The sequence below is a fragment of the Lynx canadensis genome, chromosome B2 (assembly GCF_007474595.2).
Source record: "Lynx canadensis isolate LIC74 chromosome B2, mLynCan4.pri.v2, whole genome shotgun sequence".
NCBI classification, from domain to species: domain Eukaryota; kingdom Metazoa; phylum Chordata; class Mammalia; order Carnivora; family Felidae; genus Lynx; species Lynx canadensis.
In genome coordinates, this window is record NC_044307.1 from 30,075,653 (window position 1) to 30,095,277 (window position 19,625).

At 51.1% G+C, this 19,625-nt stretch overlaps 1 protein-coding gene across 10 annotated transcripts; it reads right to left on the minus strand.

Annotated features, from left to right (window-relative positions):
* Positions 1 to 310: 310 nt before the first annotated feature.
* Positions 311 to 19,615, minus strand: LOC115513698 (psoriasis susceptibility 1 candidate gene 2 protein homolog). 10 transcript variants are annotated; one of them, XM_030315028.1, is made up of 19 exons: positions 18,708 to 18,953; positions 18,384 to 18,450; positions 18,091 to 18,301; positions 16,045 to 16,348; positions 13,462 to 13,625; positions 13,225 to 13,360; positions 12,899 to 13,009; positions 12,555 to 12,704; positions 11,853 to 11,963; positions 11,657 to 11,763; positions 8,737 to 8,849; positions 8,519 to 8,564; positions 8,242 to 8,378; positions 7,931 to 8,119; positions 7,729 to 7,830; positions 5,862 to 6,013; positions 5,577 to 5,748; positions 4,963 to 5,108; positions 931 to 1,016 (listed from the first exon to the last, which is right to left on the minus strand). In XM_030315028.1, exons 1-18 carry the CDS (start codon positions 18,852 to 18,854, stop codon positions 4,996 to 4,998), a joined length of 2,532 nt encoding a protein of 843 aa, XP_030170888.1. In that variant the 5' UTR covers positions 18,855 to 18,953; the 3' UTR covers positions 931 to 1,016; positions 4,963 to 4,995. The 10 variants fall into 10 exon arrangements, 9 of the variants coding, with proteins under 9 accessions (XP_030170887.1, XP_030170886.1, XP_030170889.1 ...); XM_030315027.1 differs by lacking the exons at positions 4,963 to 5,108; positions 18,708 to 18,953 and adding an exon at positions 19,516 to 19,615 and having other exon boundaries at positions 311 to 1,016; XM_030315026.1 differs by lacking the exons at positions 4,963 to 5,108; positions 18,708 to 18,953 and adding an exon at positions 19,516 to 19,607 and having other exon boundaries at positions 311 to 1,016; positions 18,384 to 18,515.
* Positions 19,616 to 19,625: the final 10 nt, after the last annotated feature.

Consider the following 19,625-nt stretch of genomic DNA (forward strand, 5'->3'; position numbering starts at 1 on the left):
TTTTCATGTTCAGCCAGGGGTGTGCAAGCCATGAGCTATTAAAAAGAGACGTAACTTGGTTTCTCATTCTCCAAAATAGGGGTTCCAGAATGGGAGAAATGTGGGTCTGAATGCCCTTGTAATTCTGATAGTTACATTTCCAACTTCCTTCTGCTGAGTTCCACATCCTTATGCATAATTATGGGCAAGCCAGGAACTCATATTACTTCCAGATCTCTGTATGTTTGTGCTCTGAGGAAGGCATCTCAATATTCAAAGACCTAATCATTGGCAAAGAAGCAGCCTAGATTCAAAATTAAGAAAACATGGTTTTTATTTTTCCATTTCATGGAAGCGCCGTTTTGGTCTCCTGATAGTTTGCAGCTGTAGGCCACCAGGCGGCAGCAGAAAACACAGTGTGGGGCAGGAGTGGGAAAGAGGAAGTTGGGAAGCAAGTACTGGGGGAGGACTGGACATGAGGTAGGGGTGTATGCTTCAGTTGTCAGAGAAAACTGGTGGGGAAATGTGGGCGGAACTCAAAAGTGGACAGGAAATACTGAGAATTCAGAATTAATTGAAAGAATGAGGAAAGAAATGGAGGATAAATTGGGGAGAACTGAAGGGGAATCAGAAGGGTTCAGATGGGCTTGGAGGGCACTGAGATGCCTCTGGGGAATCCCTCTATCTGTATTCTTCCCGGGGTGGGTCAAGATCTGGCTCCTCTTGAGATCCATGGTCCACTTCAGGAGCAGGTGGCCAGGGGTGTTCTGGAGGCTGGGGTCCTGCTGGCCAGGGATCATCAGGCCGGGGAGGTTGAGGGGGATCGGTTCTTGGGGGCTCAGGAGGCCAGACTCCAGATTCAGGCAGGTCTCTCCAGGGACGACTGGGGCCAGGAGGTGGAGGGTCCTCAAAGAGAGGGGGTGCCCCTGGCCAAGGGTCACCAGGGATTGGGGGGCCCTGAGGCAATGTTGGGGACCCATCCTCTTCTCCAGCCTCTGTGGGTGGGTGAGAGGGGTGGTCTCCGTTGCCTGAGATGCCTGTGGAGGTGGAAGGAGAAAGGTAAAAGGTGATGAGGGCCAGATCCCTCCTCCCCCAGCTAGAGACTCAGAAGGCATAGCATCTCTGAGATAGACCACACCCTGAGCTGACACCACAAACACATCTCAAAAGTTAACTCACTCGGGTGCCTAGGTGGCTCAGTCGGTTGAACATCCGACTCTTGATTTCGGTTCCAGTCATGATCTCAGGGTTGGTGCCTTTGAGCCCTGCATCAGGCTCTCCACTGACAGTGCCAGAGCCTGCTTGGGATTCTCTCTTTCTCTCCCTCTCTCTGCCCCTCCCTGCTCTCTCTCTCTCTCTCAAAATAAATAAACTTTAAAAAGGGGGGAGGGCACCTGGGTGGTTTAGTCAGTTGAGCATCCAACTTTGGCTCAGGTCATGATCTCATGACTTGCAAGTTCAAGGCCCAAATCGGGCTCTCTGCTGTCAGCACGGAGCCCGCTTCAGCTCCTCTCTGCCCCGGCTTGTGCTCTCTCAAAAATAAACATTTTTTAAAAAATTAAAAAAGAAAAAGAAAATAAATTTTTAAAAAGTAACTCTCAAAGAAACTTTACACATTTACAGTGTATCTTTGATCTTAAAATGACATAAGAACCCTATCTGGTATCATTAACTTGACCAACTTTCTTTATTTTTTGAGAGAGAGAAAATCTTAAGTAAGCTCTACACTCAGTGCTGAGCCCAGTGCAGGGCTCAATCTCATGAACCATAAGATCATGACCTGAGCTGAAATCAAGAGTCGGACACCCAGCTGACTAAGCCACTCAAGCACCCCTAACTTGACCAACTTTAAATTGACAGGACCTGATATAAGCTCCATCCACCCTGGCTGGGACCCCCAATAGCACGGTCTCTGTGCTGGTCTGTACCTCCAAAGCCATTTACACCTTGGGCCCATGTGGCACACAGATCCCAGCCTCTGCAGTGACACCCACCCTCTTTCACACAGTCCTCAGCTGTGAAGAATACTTGCCTATACAACTGGATTCTGATTGAAATTGCCACATGGACCTACACCTGAACCAGTAAAAACATTGAGCTACATCACCTTCAACCTCTTAACTCTTCTCCTCACGTGAATACCCAGAATCTCCTCCATCCCTATGCATCTAATTCACCCTCACCTCACTTGACCATCTTCCAACAACCCAGGTTGCACTCCTGGCTTACCTACGGCATACAGGTAAAGGACCAGGATCCCCAGTAGCTTCCAGTTGAACATCATGGCTATCTCCTGGCCCCCAAAGTTGGGGGTGGGCTGAGTCTAGGTGCCTGGGAACCCCAAGAGACTTTATAGGGGAGGCGTGAGAGGAGGTGTCCAATCTCTGGGGAGGGGCCAGCCCAGTGACACAAGGAATCCCATCAGAACCTAACTGGTCAAACCCGTTTGGAAGGCCATGGCTGATGTGTAACCTCTGACGGTGGCGTCCCTCATTTTAGTCCCCCCCCCCCATTTTGGGACCCAGCCACCCCAGCTCTATCAATGATCTAGACCTTGGTCACCCCACCCTTGTTTTCACATCCTCCTCCCTACACACCCTGAAGCAATCAATACCCAGCTCTCAACTCCGTAATCACAGGGACTTCTACCTTTCATCCCTTGGAGCCATTGGAAGCCAAGGAATGGGAGCAAGCCTTGCGTGGGGAAGCAGTATAATTACAGGGGCTGGGAGGCAGGACGCTCGGGGAGGAGCAGGGAGAGTTGCTCCTGTTTAAACACACAGGATGCAGCTGGGATGGTCTCAGCCAGCACCCCGAGCCTCCCCCTTGGGACTCAGTTTTACCCTTGGAACTTCCACTCCCCTCTAGACTGCTTTCCAGCATGTGCCTTCATCAGACACCCAGGGGGCCTCCCAAGCAGTGACATCTGAAGAATTTCATCCAGAAGCCAACTGGGGTGATGACAGATGAGAAGTATGAGGACATTCTGACTCCTTCTCCCCACCCCAGAGCAGGCTCCATCAGTCACAGCCCAGAGGCTTAGGAGGGACCTGCCTCTGCTTCCCCAGTCATCTCAGCCTCTTCCTCCTCTCTCTGGAACCCTGCTCACCGGCCCCTGTGACTGCTTCCCTGGTCCTTGGTGCCAGCTCTCTGTGGCCCCCCACTGCCTGGGAACTTTAAGCCTTGGTCCAAGTCTTGTCGAAGTTTCTCAGAGACCCCCTTAGAACCTCTTCCTCAGGAAAGCCTCCTCTGGTCTGAAGGTCTAGTGAGCTTCTCAGAAAGCCTTCCAAACAGAACACCCTTCCTCCCCAGGCTATTCCCCACCTCATCTGCTGCCTCCTAGTGAGGGACAGTGGTGTCACTTTGAACCCTTCATTCTGCTCCTTCCCCCCCCACACTCCCCAAGCCAAGCCCAACCCACCTCCCCATTCTGGAGCCCATCTCTCCCCAGCCCCCAGTACCCTCCTAGCCCCCACTCTTCATCCCTCCCCGCACCGAAACCCCATCCTCCACAGCCAGCCAAACTAACTCTTAAAAATGTCACCCTAGGGGCTCCTGGGTTGAATGTCTGACTTTGGCTCAGGTCATGATCTCCTGGTTCGTGAGTTCAAGTCCCACATCAGGCTTGCTGCTGTCAGCAAGGACCCCGCTTTGGATCCTCTGTCCTCCTCTCTCTCTGTCCCTCCACCCCGTTCATGCTCTTTCTCAAAATTAAACATCAACAACAACAACAACAAAATCAGCCTAATTGTGTGGCTGCTTCCCAGCTTTAAATTACTCCAAGGGCTTCCTACTTAGATAAAATCCCCTCTACCAGGTCCTCCCTTCCCACTCGGCCTCTGTGCTTGTCTGTCCTCCGCAGGACTCTTCTGGAGTGCTGCCGGTGTGGCTCCTCTGCTTGCTTTCCGCAGCAAAGGTCTCCACACATCTCCCCCTCAAGGCCTTTCTTGTCCCCTCATCTAGCCGTCTCTCCCCAGTCAGGTTCTATCACATCACTGTATGTGTCTTCTCTTCATGGCAATGCTGCTTTGCCCACTTAGGTACTTGTCCATCATCTGTCCCCCCTGCCCTGATGTCAGTGCCGTGGGAGCAGGGACCCACCCGTCAAGCCACCACTGCAGCCTCTGAATGCCTCTGAACAAGGACACCGCCTTAGCTCTGAGATTCCTGTCAAATGAGTGATGTCTTATATTCCTCATTCCTGACAGTGATTATCTTCCAGAGGTAAAGAGTTGGGTTTTTTTTTTCTTTTTCTAGAGAGAGTGCAAGTGGGGGAGGGGCAGAGAGAGAGAGAGGGACAGAGGATCTGAAGCAGGCTCTGTGCTGACAGTAGAGAGGCTGAAGTGGGGCTCGAACTCAGAAACTGTGAGATCATGACCTGAGCCGAAACCAAGTGTCAGACGCTAAACCGACTGAGCCACCCAGGCACCCCAAGAGGTAAAGAATTTTAAAACAAAAGTTGAGGGGCGCCTGGGTGGCTCAGTCGGTTAAGCGTCTGACTTAGGCTCAGGTCATGATTTCACGGTCCGTGAGTTCAAGCCCCACATCGGGGTCTGTGCTGACAGCTCTGAGCCTGGAGCCTGCTTCCGATTCTGTGTCTCCCTCTCTCTCTCTCTGCCCCTCCCCCACTTGCACTCTGTCTCCCTCTCTCAAAAATAAATAAACATTAAAAAATTAAAAAAAAAAAAGTTGAGAATAAAGAAAACCTGGAGCTTCTCAAAAAACTTCCCAAGCAGCCCAGGAAAAGGGGTTTTGAAAAAGGCACCACCTAGAGAAATAGCTGTGTGGGACTCCTCACATTTTCTGGAAAGCGATGGCTGCTGGGAGAATTCCCTTCCATTCCCAGAGACAACATGGCTCCTACTGTATTCATCTTTATTGTGCCATAGAAGAATTCACAGACATCTTGGTAGCTCGTGTCCATGAGGGCAGCTGGCTGACCTCCCTACCCCACCCCACTTCTCCAAGATCCTCCCCGCCCACCTTGAGCCCCCAGCTGCTCAGAGTGCCCACTGCTCAGAGGCAGACTGGAGGAGGATAGTTCTGGTTGTCTCCTTGAGAAACAGCTTCCTCTTTGGAGATGGCCTCACTCAGGCCCTGCAGATCATCAAGCAGGACAGAGAGCGATCCTGGGAAAGAAGACCCCAAGGGATAGGAGCCCACCAAGAGAAGGCTGTTGCAACTACCGCGCAGAGAACAGGGCATCGGATGGGAGAGTTATGAGGGAGAGGGTTCTCTGGCCCAAGACAGGCATGGATAAGAGAGGTTGTTGGGCCTCCAAGGGTCATGGAGAACAATGCTCATGCATTAAGAGTGCCTGGAGAAGGGGCGCCTGGGTGGCGCAGTCGGTCACGATCTCGCGGTCCGTGAGTTCGAGCCCCGCATCGGGCTCTGGGCTGATGGCTCAGAGCCTGGAGCCTGTTTCCGATTCTGTGTCTCCCTCTCTCTCTGCCCCTCCCCCGTTCATGCTCTGTCTCTCTCTGTCCCAAAAATAAAATAAACGTTGAAAAAAAAAATTTTTTTTTAAAAAAAAAGAGTGCCTGGAGGAAAGATTGCTAAAGTCCCCCTCATGTGTCCCTTCCTACATCGACCATTACCTTTTATGGACTCTCTGCTGGTGGGTGCTACTGCTGGAGGCACACGTGCTGAAGACCCTGGGGCCCTGGGGCCGGACTCCATAGATTTCCCCTTATCCAGCAGGGAAGGAAGAACTGCCAACAGTCGCTGCTGCTTGTAACGGGAGAGGAGACCCTCCTGCTGCAAGGTGGCCTGGGAAGGAGAGGGTTAAACGCCACCGAGCCCAGACAGAGCCGAGCCTCCTTCTTCTACACCTCTGCTCCCCCACCAGCTCAAGAAGGGCCCTGGTCTCTGCCATCCCCTACCAGCATAAGGTTCTTGTCCCTTTCTAGCTCCTGCAGGCGTTGGGTCAGCCGCAGCCCCTCCTCCTTCCGGGCCTCATCTTGCAGGCGCCTGAGCTCCTGGTTCCGTTCCTTTTCCCGGGTGGCTTTGCGCTGCATCTGGCGCAGGGAGACCACTATGTGGAAGCCGGGGCACAGAGGGCACAGGTGTGGGGCAGCCCAGAGGCAAAGAGGCACCATGAGAACAGTACTAGAATGATGGGCAGGAACACCGGGCCCCCAGCTCTATGGCTCAGGGAAGCCATTTATGCTCTAGGACTGTCTCTTCGGTCTGGTGGCTAATGCTCCACGACCCTATGGTCCTGTGAACCCAAAGTACCTTCCCCATCCCTGAACTTAGGAGAAATCTGAATATGAACTGGATATTAGATTTTGTGCAATTAATGTTCTTAATGTGACAATCATATTGAGGTTATGTAGGAAATTTTCCTCCTTGTAGGAGGTGCAGCTGAATGGTCATAATGTTTGTAACTTATTTTAAATGATTCCCCAAAATATGCATGTATCAGTGTATGTGTATATATGGATAGAGCAAATGTAGCAAACGATTAGGAACTGCTGGGCACCTGGCTGGCTCAGGTGGCAGAACGTGTGACTCTTGATGATCGGTTCAAGCCCCATATTGGGTGTAGAGGTTACCTAAAAAATAAAATCTTGGGGTACCTAGGTGGCTCAGTTAGCTAAGCATCCAACTCTTGATATCGGCTCAAGTTGTGATCTTATAGCAGTGAGATGAAGCCACACGTTTGGCTCCTTGATGAGCATGGAGCCTTCTTGGGATTCTCTCTCTCCCTCTCTCTCAGTTCCTCCCCTGCTGTCTCTCAAAATAAACATTTTTTTAATTGAAAAAGATTAATTAACTGTTAACATCTAGTTAGAGGTATACAAGTGGGCATTACATGACTCATAACTTGTGTAGGTATTTGAACTTTTTCCTAATAAAAAGTTGGGGGGAGGCTCCTGGCTGGCTTAGTAGGTAGAGCATGACTCTTGATCTTGGGTTTTTGAGTTCAAGCCCCATGTTAGGTGCGGAGTACTTAAAAACAAAATCTTTGAGGGGCTCCTGGGTGGCTTAGTCAGTTAAGCGTCCAACTCTTAGTTTTGGCTCAGGTCATGATCTCACAGTTTCATTGAGTTTGAGCCCTGTCTCAGGCTCTGCACTGCCAGCTTGGAGCTTGCTGGGGATTCTCTCTCTTTCTCTCCACACCCCACCCCCATCCCTCCTCCACTCGAGCTATGTCTCTCTGAAAAATAAATAAACATAAAAAAACAAAAAAAATTTGCAAAAAAAATAAATAAAACACTTGAAAAAAAATGTTGGGGGTAGACACACACAGGAAAGAACACCATGTAAAGATGGAGACAGAGAATGGAATGATGTGCCTACACACCAAAGACTGCCAGCAACTGCCACAAGGCAGGAGAGGATCATAAAACAGATTGTCCCTTAGAGCCTCTAGGCTCTGTGTGCACCAACCCTGTGTGCATCTTGAGTTCAGAATTCTAGCTTCTCGCTTCCAGGGCTGTGAGAGAATAAATGCATATTGTGTTATGGGAAAAAAAAAATTGGGGGTAACTGTTGGTATGAGGTTGGGATGGGTGTTGCCTTTGTGAAGGAGAGTGGCTGGGAGGGGCTTAGGAGGCTCGGGGCTGGTCACATGCCAGTGCTTGATACGCGCACTGGCTACCTGAGTGTGCTCACCACCTGAGAATTTGTGCCATTTCTTGATAACTTCATTATTTGCATACTACCAAAACAGCTTTTAAAAAACCTACGTCCAACACTTCCTGAATCTCCCCAGAAGCCCATGTGCATCCCAGCAAATCTCACCTGCCTTGCCATGCTCCCTCCGAGCCTCATTCAATCTCCTCTCTGTTTCTAAGAGCTGCTCCCGAAGCCTAGTTTCCACTTCAGCCACCTTCTCTTGCAGAGCTGGGGGGGTGGGGAGGTGCAAATGGGGTGTGACAGGGGTAGCCTTGGTTCTCTGCTCCCCCCAGTCCTCCAGGGTAAACCCATTTCCCCTCCGGCACACCTTGCCCATAGATCTCCTGCTGCTGGGTCAGTTCCTGTCGGAGACTGGCAGCCTCCTGTGTGCTCTCCTGCTGGCCCTGGCGAGCTGCTTCCAGCTGCAGCCCCACACTAGCCAGGGACTCCTGGGTCCGCTGCAGCTCCTGCTCCAGCTGCTGGGCGACCTTGCTCAGCTGCTGCCGCTCCGCCTCCCCTGGGAAGAGGCAGCACTCACAGGCCTCCCCTTGCCAGGCCCCAGCTCTTCCCTCCTCTCCACCCACAAGGCACCCAATTCAGGCCTGTGCTTCAGCCCAAGGACTCCAGGACCAAGAGTACCTTGCTCCCGGGCCTGGCCCACCTCCCGCTGGATGATATGGGCACTCAGCTGCAGTTCTGTGTCCAGGCGGTTCCGTTCTTCTCGCAGCTGCTCCAACTCAAGGCTCACATCTGTGGCCAGTGGGGGTTGGGGGCAGCTGGGGCAGGGAAGAGAAAGAGGGGAAATCACCCAGCCTGATCCCTAAGCCCCCATCCCTCCTCAGTCCTCATTGTTTGGGGTCCCAGCAAACAACACCTTAACTCCTTCCCATCCACCTCAAAGTGCCCTAAACTTCACCTCTCCTGGCGCAGCTGAACAAGGGCCAGTTTTCGAGCCATCAGGCCTGGAGGAGAAAAGGCAGAGAACAACAGAGAGGAGTTCGAGGAGGAGAAAAGGGAAGAGGGGAGTAAGGGGAAGAGATTCAGGGGCTGGTGGCATGTAGGCAGGGGGACAGTTGTGGGATGAAAAAGATGGGGGAAGACGGCTACAGTGGGTCTGGCAGTTGCCCTACCTACCCCGAATGGTGTGGACTCTGCGGACGGCATAGCTGACTCGGCTGCTGAGGCTGGGAAGCCGTGTGGTGGCCCGTTCCATGTCAGCCACGGTGCTCTGGAGCCAGGTCTGGAAGCTGAGGAAGACATGAGGTTAGCGACACTTCAACCCCACCTCATTCCCAAAAGGACTTGATGTGACCTGTAGGGACAACTTCTATCCTCTACTGCTTAACATGTGGGGAGCAGGGAAGGGCAGAACATAGCAGGGAAAAGAGAAGCTGAAGCCAGGGCTGGAGCACCAACTCTTTGTCCCGCCAGTCACGCCTGAGCTCCTTAGCCAAATAAGGAAGAAAACCCGAGAGCCTAAGTCCTTTGGTGTGTGTTAGATAAAAATGATCCAGTTGAGGGGTGCGCGCCTGGGTGGCTCAGTTGGTTAAGTGTCTGACTCTTGATCTCGGCTCAGGTCATGATTTTGCGGTTCGTGAGTTCGAGCCTCTCATGGGGCTCTGCGCTGACAATGCGGAGCCCTGCTTGGGATCCTCTCTTTCTCTCCCTCTCTCTGCCCCTTTCCACTGCTCAACACTCTCTCTCTCAAAATAAATAAATAAACATTAAAAAAAATGATCCCCTTTCTCATAAGGACAGCACAGCTATGCTTGGTCCCCAAACCTACAGTAAGGCTCTCATTTGGGTCCTCACAATCGGTGTCTTTAACAAGAGCCTTGCAGTAATGAGCAAGAATGAGCTTCATGGGGTCACATACCTCATCTGGACCCAGAGCCCATATACACAGTAGAGTTCAGTACAAATGATTCACACAGGCTACAACGAGTGCCATAAAGCTGGCTAATCTCTAGCTGATTTGGACTTTTTTGCCTGCAGGCGCCTGAACATGTCTCCTGGCTTTGGTAATCTGGTATTGTATGCCACATCTGGGTATACAGCATTTAGGTGCACTTTTCCTAAGAAACAGAGTACATAACTTCCATCAGTTTTCTAAGGGGCCCTCACCCCAAGAAAGCATTACCTGACTGTGTATCTTTTCAAGCAACCTGCAAGGTTTATTTCTCATAACCTAGTTTTTGATCACTGGTATGCATTAGAGATCAAAGCTATTCTCTCCAACAATTCCTTGATACCAGTGAAGGCCAGATACCCGTGCTTTATCAGCTGGCTGTGCCCAAAGCAGGACCAGCGTGGTGCATGAAAGCTGAGAAGCCTACACAGCCCCCGCTGGGAGGAGGACCTGCATCTCAGGGCAGGGGTGGAATACCCCAGGAGAGTCCAAGTCTGTACCAATTGGAAAATAAATGAATGACAAAGGCTGACAGTTATATCTCTAGCAGCACAGCAGAGATCAGTTATCTAAAAAATGGTGTGAGCAGATGCTTCCAACACCTCCTGTGGCTCTTATTAAAGCCATTTTTTTCAAGTTTTTATTTACTTTATTGGGGGGAGTGGGGGCAGAGAGAGAGAGGGAAAGAGAATCCCAAGGAGGCTCCGCACTGTCAGTGGAGAGCTTGATGCGAGGCTCGAACTCAACCGTGAGATCATGACCTGAGCAGAAACCAAGAGTCGGATGCTTAACCAACTGAGCCATCCACGTGCCCCTTAAAGCCATTTTCTGACAAGGTCTCCAGGCCATCTAGAGACTATCTAACAAACCTGGCAATAATCTGAGCGGGGTTGTTTTAAGCCTCGTGGACTTTTTGGCAACCAATCATTAGCAACAACCATTTCAGTGATGTCCTGATGCCAAAGTAAAACCCTGTGTACAGCATACCTTCCCGCTCTCCTGGGGACAGGAGGCCCATGCAGGGAGTTGAATCTGGGGTGGTTCGTTATAACTAGTCTCTCCAATCCCGTGCAAAGTGGAAGTTTTTCATAATTTTTAAGTGAAATTAGTCCTCCAGGTACAAATCCAATAGAAGGTGATGTTGGGCAAGGACCTTTCCGGCACCACAATTTTGCTACACCAATATTCTTACGTGATCCATTCAGAACAGCCTCATGGTAATGGTAAACATTTACAGAGTGTAGATGACAAGCCAGGCACCGTGCCAGGAGCACTGTGAGGGCCACCTCAGTATCCCAAAGTCCAAAGCTGAGGAGGGGCTGTTACCCACACAAAGAAAGTATGTTTCTCCTTTAGAGGTCTTTCTAAAGGTTATAAAACAAGAGTCAAGAAGTAAAATCCTAGGAAGTTGGTATGAGAGACACAGACTTGCAATTGATTGAAAAGGAAACTGGCATACATTTCAGATGGAATATCAAATAAGCCAGTAGGTGTGCAGCTTTAAAATAAATAGAGGGGCACCTGGGTGGCTCAGTCAGTTAAGTGCCTGACTTCCACTCAGGTCATGATCCCACAGTTTGTGGGTTCAAGCCCCGCATCCGCAACTGAGAGCCTGGAGCCTGCTTCGAATTCTGTGTCTCCCTCCCTCTCTCTCTCTGCTCCTCTCTCTCTCTCTCTCTCTCTCAAAAATAAATAAATGTTAAAAATTAAAAAATAAATAAGAAAATAAAATAAAATAAAATAAAATAAAATAAAATAAAATAAAATAAAATAGACTAAAACGTGGTTCGAACTAAACAGGGCATAAAATTTTAAAGAAAGAAAGATGGAGTATCCACACTCTCCATCCTCGAACAACTCTGAAGGTGGAGATCCTCCCAGGGGAGCTGAACTACAGGAGGAAGCACAGCCTCGCCTCCAGCCAAACGTGCACGGGAGTCATAACAAGTGACCCTTGATGAATGTGGAGCAGGCTGCCCCAGGGGAAAACCAGCACAGGGACTTTTCCAGGGCTACACACCTCTAGCCCTGCATCCTCCAATGGCCAGCTCTCCAGCCCCTCTTGCCTGAAACTCTTAACCTCCAAGGTGCCCAGGAAGCTGGGGAAGCAGAAATGCTACTCCACCCACCCTCCACCCCAGATACCTGCTGACAGAATTGGCCACAAGCTTCAGCTGCTCCTCAGCTGTGGCCGTGTGCTGCTGCCTCCGGCGCTGGGCCTCCTGGGCTCGGTTCAGCTCTATCTGCAGGGCCTGGGAAGGATACAGTGAAAAGAGGGGTCCCCTCCCAACTCCGGGGACATCCCTGACTTCCCTCAGCTCCGCCTGTCTCAGACACAGACCTTGGCGCCCATCCGCTCCACCTCCACCTCTGCGGCCTTGTCCTGCAGGGAGCGCTGCAGGATGGCCTGCTCCTGGCTCTGGGCCACAACTCTTTCCTGGAGCTCTGCCACCTGTGGGAGGAGAGGATGTGGGACAGGGCACAGCTGGAGCGGAAAGCTGGAGGGGGGCACTGGGAATGAAGGGGCTGGTGCCAAAGTCTCCGGGAGAACATCATGCAGGGAGATGAGCCTGGGTTCCTGAGAATGGAGTCTGAGTCCAGGTTTCCTTTCAGAAGCATGTTCCATGTGCCCCCCCACCCCTTGAGGAACCACCTGTGACATACCCACAAAGACTCACTGCCACTGCCCACGCCGCCATCCTTGGGCATCGTCACCTCCTCCGAAAAGCCATTCCTGACCATCCTACCTAAAGCCGGCTGACGCCATGGTCTCTTTCCGTCACTTATCTTTTACATTTTTCTTTAAAGCACACATAATTCCTTGACATCATCTAATTGTGTGCTTGCCTGTTGTGGGTCCCTGCTCCAGAATGCAAGCTCTCTGACAGTAGTACTTGTCTCTGTTCAGGGCTATGTTCCCAGCACATGGTAGCCACTCAATAAATCTTTGCTGGACAAGTAGCATCCCTCATGTAAGGAGCCAGGGGTTGGGGGGGGGGGGGGAAGGGGAATATGGAGAGAAAGAGAGCGAGAGTCAAGCAACCTGTCCCTTCAGCTGCTCCACGCATCCTCTGTGCTCCAGCTCCTGGGCCTTCAGCTGTACCATGAGGGCAAACACTTTGTCGCGCCAGCGCTTCAGCAGGGACTGGCACTTCCTAGTGAATTCAGGCTCCAGGGAATCTGAAGGTTGAACCTGCGGGGTGGAGGAAGGGTGGAAGTGTGGGTTCCTGGTGGGGGCAGAGGAAGGGGGTGAGGTGTCGTTTTGTTTTGTCTGGCCCGACCAAGCAGCAAGAGTCACAGCAAGAAGTGTTCACAGAAAAGAAGATCCCAGGAGGTTCTGGCAGCATGCGAACGCCTCCCACACACAGAGAGCCACCAGGGGCCTACCTTCCTGGCCAGCTCCTCCTCCTGCATGGCAAGGATGTGCATGAGGCTTTGCACACGCACCTGCAGCAGCTCCATTGTGGTGTGCAGGCCATCCCGGTCCTCCTGCAAGTGCTGCGTATGGGAGAGGGAGGGCGAGAGCCACCGCCTCTGTAGAACCTCCACACAGGCCCTCATGCAGCAGGCAGCACGCTGCCCCTCGACAGCACTGCCTTCGCTCCTGGGCACTGTGCTCTTCTTCAGGGGGCCACTCCCATCCCAGGATCTGATCCCTGAGCCCTCCCATCCCACGCCCAGCCCCCACACAGAGGCACCCTGTACTCACTCACTTGCACAGTTTCTAGAAGCTCCTGTCGCTCTGATTCCCAGGTCTGGCTTTGAACCTCAGGAGGGACTTGCTCCCCCACATATCTCCTTAAATTCTCAACCAAGGTCACCTGTGCTTCCAAATCTTCTTGGGCCTTGCTAGGGTTGAGGTTGGAATAAGGCAGCAATCGGTGAGGCACCCTGGAGACCCACCACACCCACCAACCACCAGGTCCCCCTTAAGTCCACCCCCCCTTTACCTCAGCTGCTTCTGCAGCAGCTCAGCCTCCTTCTGGGCCACAGCCAGCTCCTTGGCTTCCCCTGCCCTCCTGGTTTCCAGACTATTCAGAGATTTCTCCAAGCCCTCAGCTTTGCTGGTCAAACTAGAAAGAGCCTCCTGATGAGCCTGCGTCAAAGAGGAGAGCTGTGGAGAGAAGAGAGGGCACAGCAGGAGCCAGCTCACTACATCTGGACTTGGCAAATCCGCTCCTGCTCAGGCCCTGTCCCTTCACCCCTACCTTCTGTGACCTTAGACAACAACCGAGCAAATCACCCAACTGCATATGGCAAAATGGAGAGTCCTCACTGTCCTCCATCTACCTTCCAATCCATCAGCAGTTCCTGCCAGTCTCCCCCCTTCACTTCTGTCTCCACCGCCACTAACCTTAGCAAGCCACCCTCATCTCTGGCTTGTACAACAGCAACACACTCCTGACCAGTCTTTGAAAGCTTTTGGTGGCTTGGAATGCCTGGGTAGCTCAGTCAGTTAAGCAGCTGACTTAAGTTCAAGTCATTATCTCATGGTTCCTGGGTTCGAGCCCTATGTCCAGCTTGGTGCTGAGAGCCTGGAGCCTGCTTCAGATTTTGTCTCCTTTTCTCTGCCCCTCCCCTGCTCACGCTCTGTCTGTCTCTCTCTCTCAAAAATAAACATAAAAAACAAAAAAGCCTTCAGCGGCTTATCATGGCACAGACAACAAAACCCATCTTCTGCCCTCAGCCTGTGAAGCCTGACCTACCGTGGCCTCTGCCCACTTCTCTGAGCTCAGCTTCTACCGCTCTCCACTGCCCACTCTGCTCCAGCCACAATGCCCTCCCTTCCGCACTAACAAACCAGCTCTTTCCCACAGCAGAGTCTGCCTGAGGCTTGGCTTCCCCCAACTCTTCAGACCTCGGGCGATGTCACCTGCTCAGAAGGCCTCCCTAGGCCCCCTACCACCCACTCCATCCTACCACCTATTCATCATCTGGAATGATCTTGCTTCCACACAGCTCTCTGCCACACCCTGTTGGAAAGGCAGCTCTAGGAAGGGAGGACTCTGCCCCCTCCAGCCCTATGTCCATACCATGAAGTGATCATTTTGGACTTAAATCACAAAGCTGGTCTTCTTATTTTATTTATTTTTAAGTACGCTCTACATTGGACCTAGGGTTTAAAGTCACAACCCCAAGATCAAGAGTCGCACGCTCTACCAAATGAGCCAGCCAGGTGCCCCATAAAACTGGTCTTTTTAGACATAAAATACAAATCTGATCATGTCATTTCCCTATTGAAAACTTTTCAACAGTTGCGCATTGCTCTCAAGGTAAAGTACAAAGTTCTGAACAGGCCCCGAGGCCTCACTGTCCACACACCATCCAGGGCCTCTCTTATCTCCAGCACTCAAGCCCCTCTGGCCTCCTCATATCCCCCATGCTACCAATGTTGCCCAGCTCCCATCACCTCCCCATGTGCCAGCTAACCAGCCAACTCCTATTTAGCACAAATGACAATTTCTTATCATGAAGCATTCTTCATAAATCTAAAAGCTATTTATATTTTTCTTTGAACTATCTCCTTTGTCCATTTTCTGGCTAGATTGCTACCCTTCCCTTGTCAATTTCTAGGCATATGAGGGACATTAGCCTTTTCCTGTGATATGAACTGTATATAATCTTTAATTTTGTCATTTCTAAATTTAATATTACAAAGCCAATGTATCAGTCTTTTAATGGCTCTGGATTTGATTCATAGGTAGAAAAGCCTTCCCCAATCTGAGGTTATGAAGGAATTCACCCAGGGGCGCCTGGCTGGCTTAGTAGGTAGACCATGTGACTCTTAGTCTTGGGGTTATAAATTCAAGCCCATGATGGGTGTAGAGATTATTTAAAAAAATAAAATCTTAAAAAAAAAATGGATGACAATAAATTATGTTTAAAAAAAATGAGATTCACCCATGGTTTCATTTCTTAGCATGTCTACTGGTTAGGGTGGTCTTCCCTAACCCCCCAGACCATATTAGGGCTCCCTTGTCCTTCTCCTGCATAGCATTTCTCCCAGTTGCAAAGAATGAATTAGGATTGAATTAGGCGTTGAATGTGCATGTCCCCCACTAGGCTGTCAGCCTCACCCACAAGGACTCAGGCTAATTTGCCCTCCCCAGAGTCCCAGCTCCTATCTCCTCAGAGATGGCAAAGAGTAAACACTGAGCAAGGCTTGCTGACTGAATCATCTCCCCTTCCCAGTCCACCTTAAGACCTCTCTCCCACCCTCCTCACCACCCCCACAATGCTCCCACACGAAGTGGTTACCTGGAGTGAAGTAGAAAGACAAACTACCTCCTAGTGGAAGGGGAAGGAGGGCTTCAGGTGGTGGAGGTCACCTGAGTCTTGGGGGGAAAAGTGAAATCTGGATAAAGACCAAAACAGCCAAATCCCTCTTTCCAGATCATCTGCTCTCTCGCCCTCACCGAACATCTCATCACTCCACTGCTCACAGGGCCTGATCTGCGAAAACTGCTGTTTGCTGGGAAGCTTTTGCCCCATTCACCATTGTGAAGCCGAACCCTTCTCATCCCCACATTCACCTGCTCTTGGTGCAGCCTTTTAACCTCCTCCAGGTCCCGCTGGCTCCCCTCTTCCAGGTTCTTCCGGACAACCTCAGCCCCAGCCAAGGCAGCACGCAGGCCCTCAGCCTCAGCTCGGCCAGCCTTCTCCGCCCGAGCCAGAGCCTCCAGCTCCATGGCCTGGGCCTCCAGCCTCATCTTCTGCTGCAACGAAGTCTCCCGCAGGACCCGGACCTCCTCCTCAAGTCGCCGCAGCTCTCGCAGCTGCCGAGAGATCAGCTCAGCCTGCTGGCTCAAGGCCTGTGACCCCTCTAGCTCCACAGACCTTCAAAGACAGGTTAGCACAAGTGAGACCTGTCTCTGGTGCTGGGAGGGTGGCCAAGGGGACAAACGGAGACAGAAGAGGGTCCCTCTGCCCTGTGTGTGGAGATGAGGGGGATGAAGTTGGGCCATGGGGATATCTGCACTTCCATCACTGTTGTCATTTATCATGCCCCTACTAAGCAGATTAGGTCCACTATCAGGGCTCACAGGACCTAAAGGCTAGCTGAGATCATGGAATATGACCTCTGTTGAGAGAGCTATGTACAGGCAGATGCATTAAACATCAAATGCACACATCATCAGGCCACACATTTTGAAATGGAGAGGCTGGAAGACACCCAGAGATTTCTGAATTCTGATTTAAGGGCAAGGAAAAGTTTGAGGAAGTTTCAGAGGAAGAGAGGTCATGGCTTCCAGTATCAATAGAGTGAGACCAGGCATCAGTTAAAAGCATTTATTGAGCGTTAGATATACCATATGAAGAGTTGATAGCACATTGATAAATTACATAGTCTACTGGTATCTTGTAAAGTTTAAACCAGCTTATGTTAACATGGCTCTTGATGCAACTCCTTCACTGAGGCCCAGAACCACAGGATTTTTCTTTCAAAATGACGGGGATCGGGGCACCTGAGTGGTTCAGTCGGTTGAGTGTCCGACTGCAGCTCAGGTCATGATCTCATGGTTTGTGGATTCGAGCCCCATGTTGGGCTTTGCACTGACAACGCAGAGTCTGCTTTGGATTTTCTGTCTCCCTCTCTCTCTGCCCCTCTCTAGCTTGCACACACATTCCTCTCTCTCTCTCAAAAATCAATAAACATTAAAAACAAATAAACAAACAAACAAACTGGCAGGGATCTATAGCCTAGAGACATTAAGTGACTGGCCAAAGGACCCTAGTTGGTAGCCAAACTAGCAGCAGTCTCTGTCTCCTGACCCCCACTCCAGTGTTCCTCTTTTGTCATCATGCTCCTTCCTCTTGGACAGGGTCCAAGGTGGACCCACCTGCAATCCCACTCCAGAGCAAAATGTCAGAATGACATTCCAGTACATTTGGGAAAAGACACACATGAAATATCAAGAACAAGAATCAGAATTTTTACAGACATAACATCGACAAATAGCGTGTCCGGCTCTAATGGCAAGCACTCCATCAGAATAAATGCATACTACCATAGTACAGTCTATCTATACTCCTACTTTGCACTTCTTTGTCTTGCCTCATATTATGCTCATTACCTACCGTCGGTTGTTGGTCAATCTACCTCTTCCCTTAGGATTTTTAGTTCATTGATATCAGTATCTCATTCATTTTTGCTATCCCCATCCAGCACATTGCCTTGTTATTTATGCATTATAAGCTCCAGTAACTGCTTATACAAAAATGCACAAATTATGGAACTAAGGGCTGCAACAGGGTAAGGAATCTATTTCAGTGAAGAAGGGTCAGCAGAGGGGCGCCTGGGTGGCTTAGGCGGTTGAACATCCAACTTTGGCTCAGGTCATGATCTCGAGGTTCATGAGCTGGAGCCCCACGTTGGGCTCTGTGCTGACCTCTCAGAGCCTGGAGCCTGCTTCGGATTCTGTCTCCCTCTCTCTCTGCCCCTCCCCCGCTTGTGCTCTCTCTCTCTCTGTCTCTCTGTCTCTCTCTCTCTCAAAAATAAACATAAAAAAAAAAAAAAAAAAAAAAAAGGCGGCTCACTGGCAAGAAAACCCAAGGAAAGAGCAACAATGAATCCCTACCTGCCTCTCCGCCCTGGCTCCTGCACATTGCCAGAAACATCCTGTTCCCACATTATCATTTGAGGTCTCTGGTCTGGCCGCTTCTCTGAGACATCTTGATGGGCTGGGGGTTGGACCAGGGGAATGTCTGAGACCCAGGTGGGAGCCATTCTTGATAGAGTTGGAAGGGGACGAGCTTGGAAGTGGGATGGGGGAATCAGCCCAGTGGAACCTGAGGAATCACACACAATGACAAAAATGGTCAGTTTCCGAGGGAGAGACAATCATCAGTCCCCTTGCCTGGTCCCACTGACCTGAAGGTCGAAACATCTCCACATCACTTGAAGTCTCTAGATTCTGTGTCCAGTCATCTATGTTTTCCTGGACAACAGGAGAAACAAGGACACCCCAGATCAATTTTCAGGCCACCTTCCAAAGAGAAAGCCCTACAATAACAAAATCATAATCCTTTAGTAACTTCCCAAGTAGGAAATACCCAAAGATCACTTGCTTGACCCAACCTGGCTCCTGATAGAACTATGGCAATAACCATCAGGTAGAGGGAATTAACTGAGACAGGTTGAGAAAGAGCTCTTAGTCTTTACTCATACTCTTAGAATTCTGGGCAGAGCCTTTACCCTCCTCAAGTTCCTACAGTCTCTGCCGTTCCTGGTCGGAGGTGAGGAAGGAGGTATGCAGTGCAGGGGCTGTGAGCCCAATCTCCAGAGTTCTCTCCATGGCTCAGCAAGGCCTCCAGGAAGCCCATCCAGACACCACCAAGCCATGACGCCCGGTCCTTCCCTATTACAGCACTGGCCCAAGGCCTGGCCCCAGATGAATGTGACCACGTGTAGGGCAGGACACTCTCCAGGTCCCCTGGGAATCCAGACAGCCTAGATCCCTTGGCAGAAAAACCAGCTTCCTGACATCTCACCCAAACCCTTCTATCAACTTTCCTTAGTTTCTCTCTACTATGCCCTTTGCAGCCATTCCTGCCGCCTACCCTCCTCTTTCCAGAGTCCTAGAGCACAAGAGAGGTCTCTTCAAGGTCTCCCCACCCTCCCACCAGAATTCACCTATTTTCTCCCAATCTGGGATTCCTATCACCCTTGCTACAGCCTAATCGGATTTTTTCCTGAAGGAATTATTCCGATCCCTTACTCCCCCCTCATCTCCCAATTGCTTCCCTGCACTCTAGCAGGTTCTCAGTTCTCGCTCCACCCCATCCCCCCCCCCCCCCCCCCCCCCCCCCCCCCCCCCCCGCCTCTCCTACAGATACCCGAGTCTACCCTCCTGGACCCTGAACTCTAAGGCCATTCGGGCCACCTCATCTGTTCCTTTACCTGGTCCCTGTACCCCTCTTCCCCTGTAGACCCCTGAACCCACCCCCGTACCCCCTCTCGACCCCCCTCCCGCCCCCAACTGACACTTCCGAACGTCCCTTACCCAGCGCGAGAGCCTCCTCTGCCCTTTAGCCACACCCCCTACACCTCGCTCCTGGGCGCGGCCTCCGCCTCTGACTGCGCCTGCGCAAAGCGGGATGCTTGGCGGGCGGC

Bases quoted from the DNA above. Each gene is read 5' to 3' on its own strand.
- LOC115513698 (XM_030315029.1), bottom strand. From the start codon at position 18,854: ATGGCTTGGTGGTGTCTGGATGGGCTTCCTGGAGGCCTTGCTGAGCCA. The intron at 18,451-18,707 runs GTAAAGGCTCTG...CCTGTTGTCCAG, and splicing joins ACTGTAGGAACTTGAGGAGG to GAAAACATAGATGACTGGAC. The intron at 7,831-7,930 runs GTGTGCCGGAGG...CCACCCCCCCAG, and splicing joins GCAGGAGATCTATGGGCAAG to CTCTGCAAGAGAAGGTGGCT.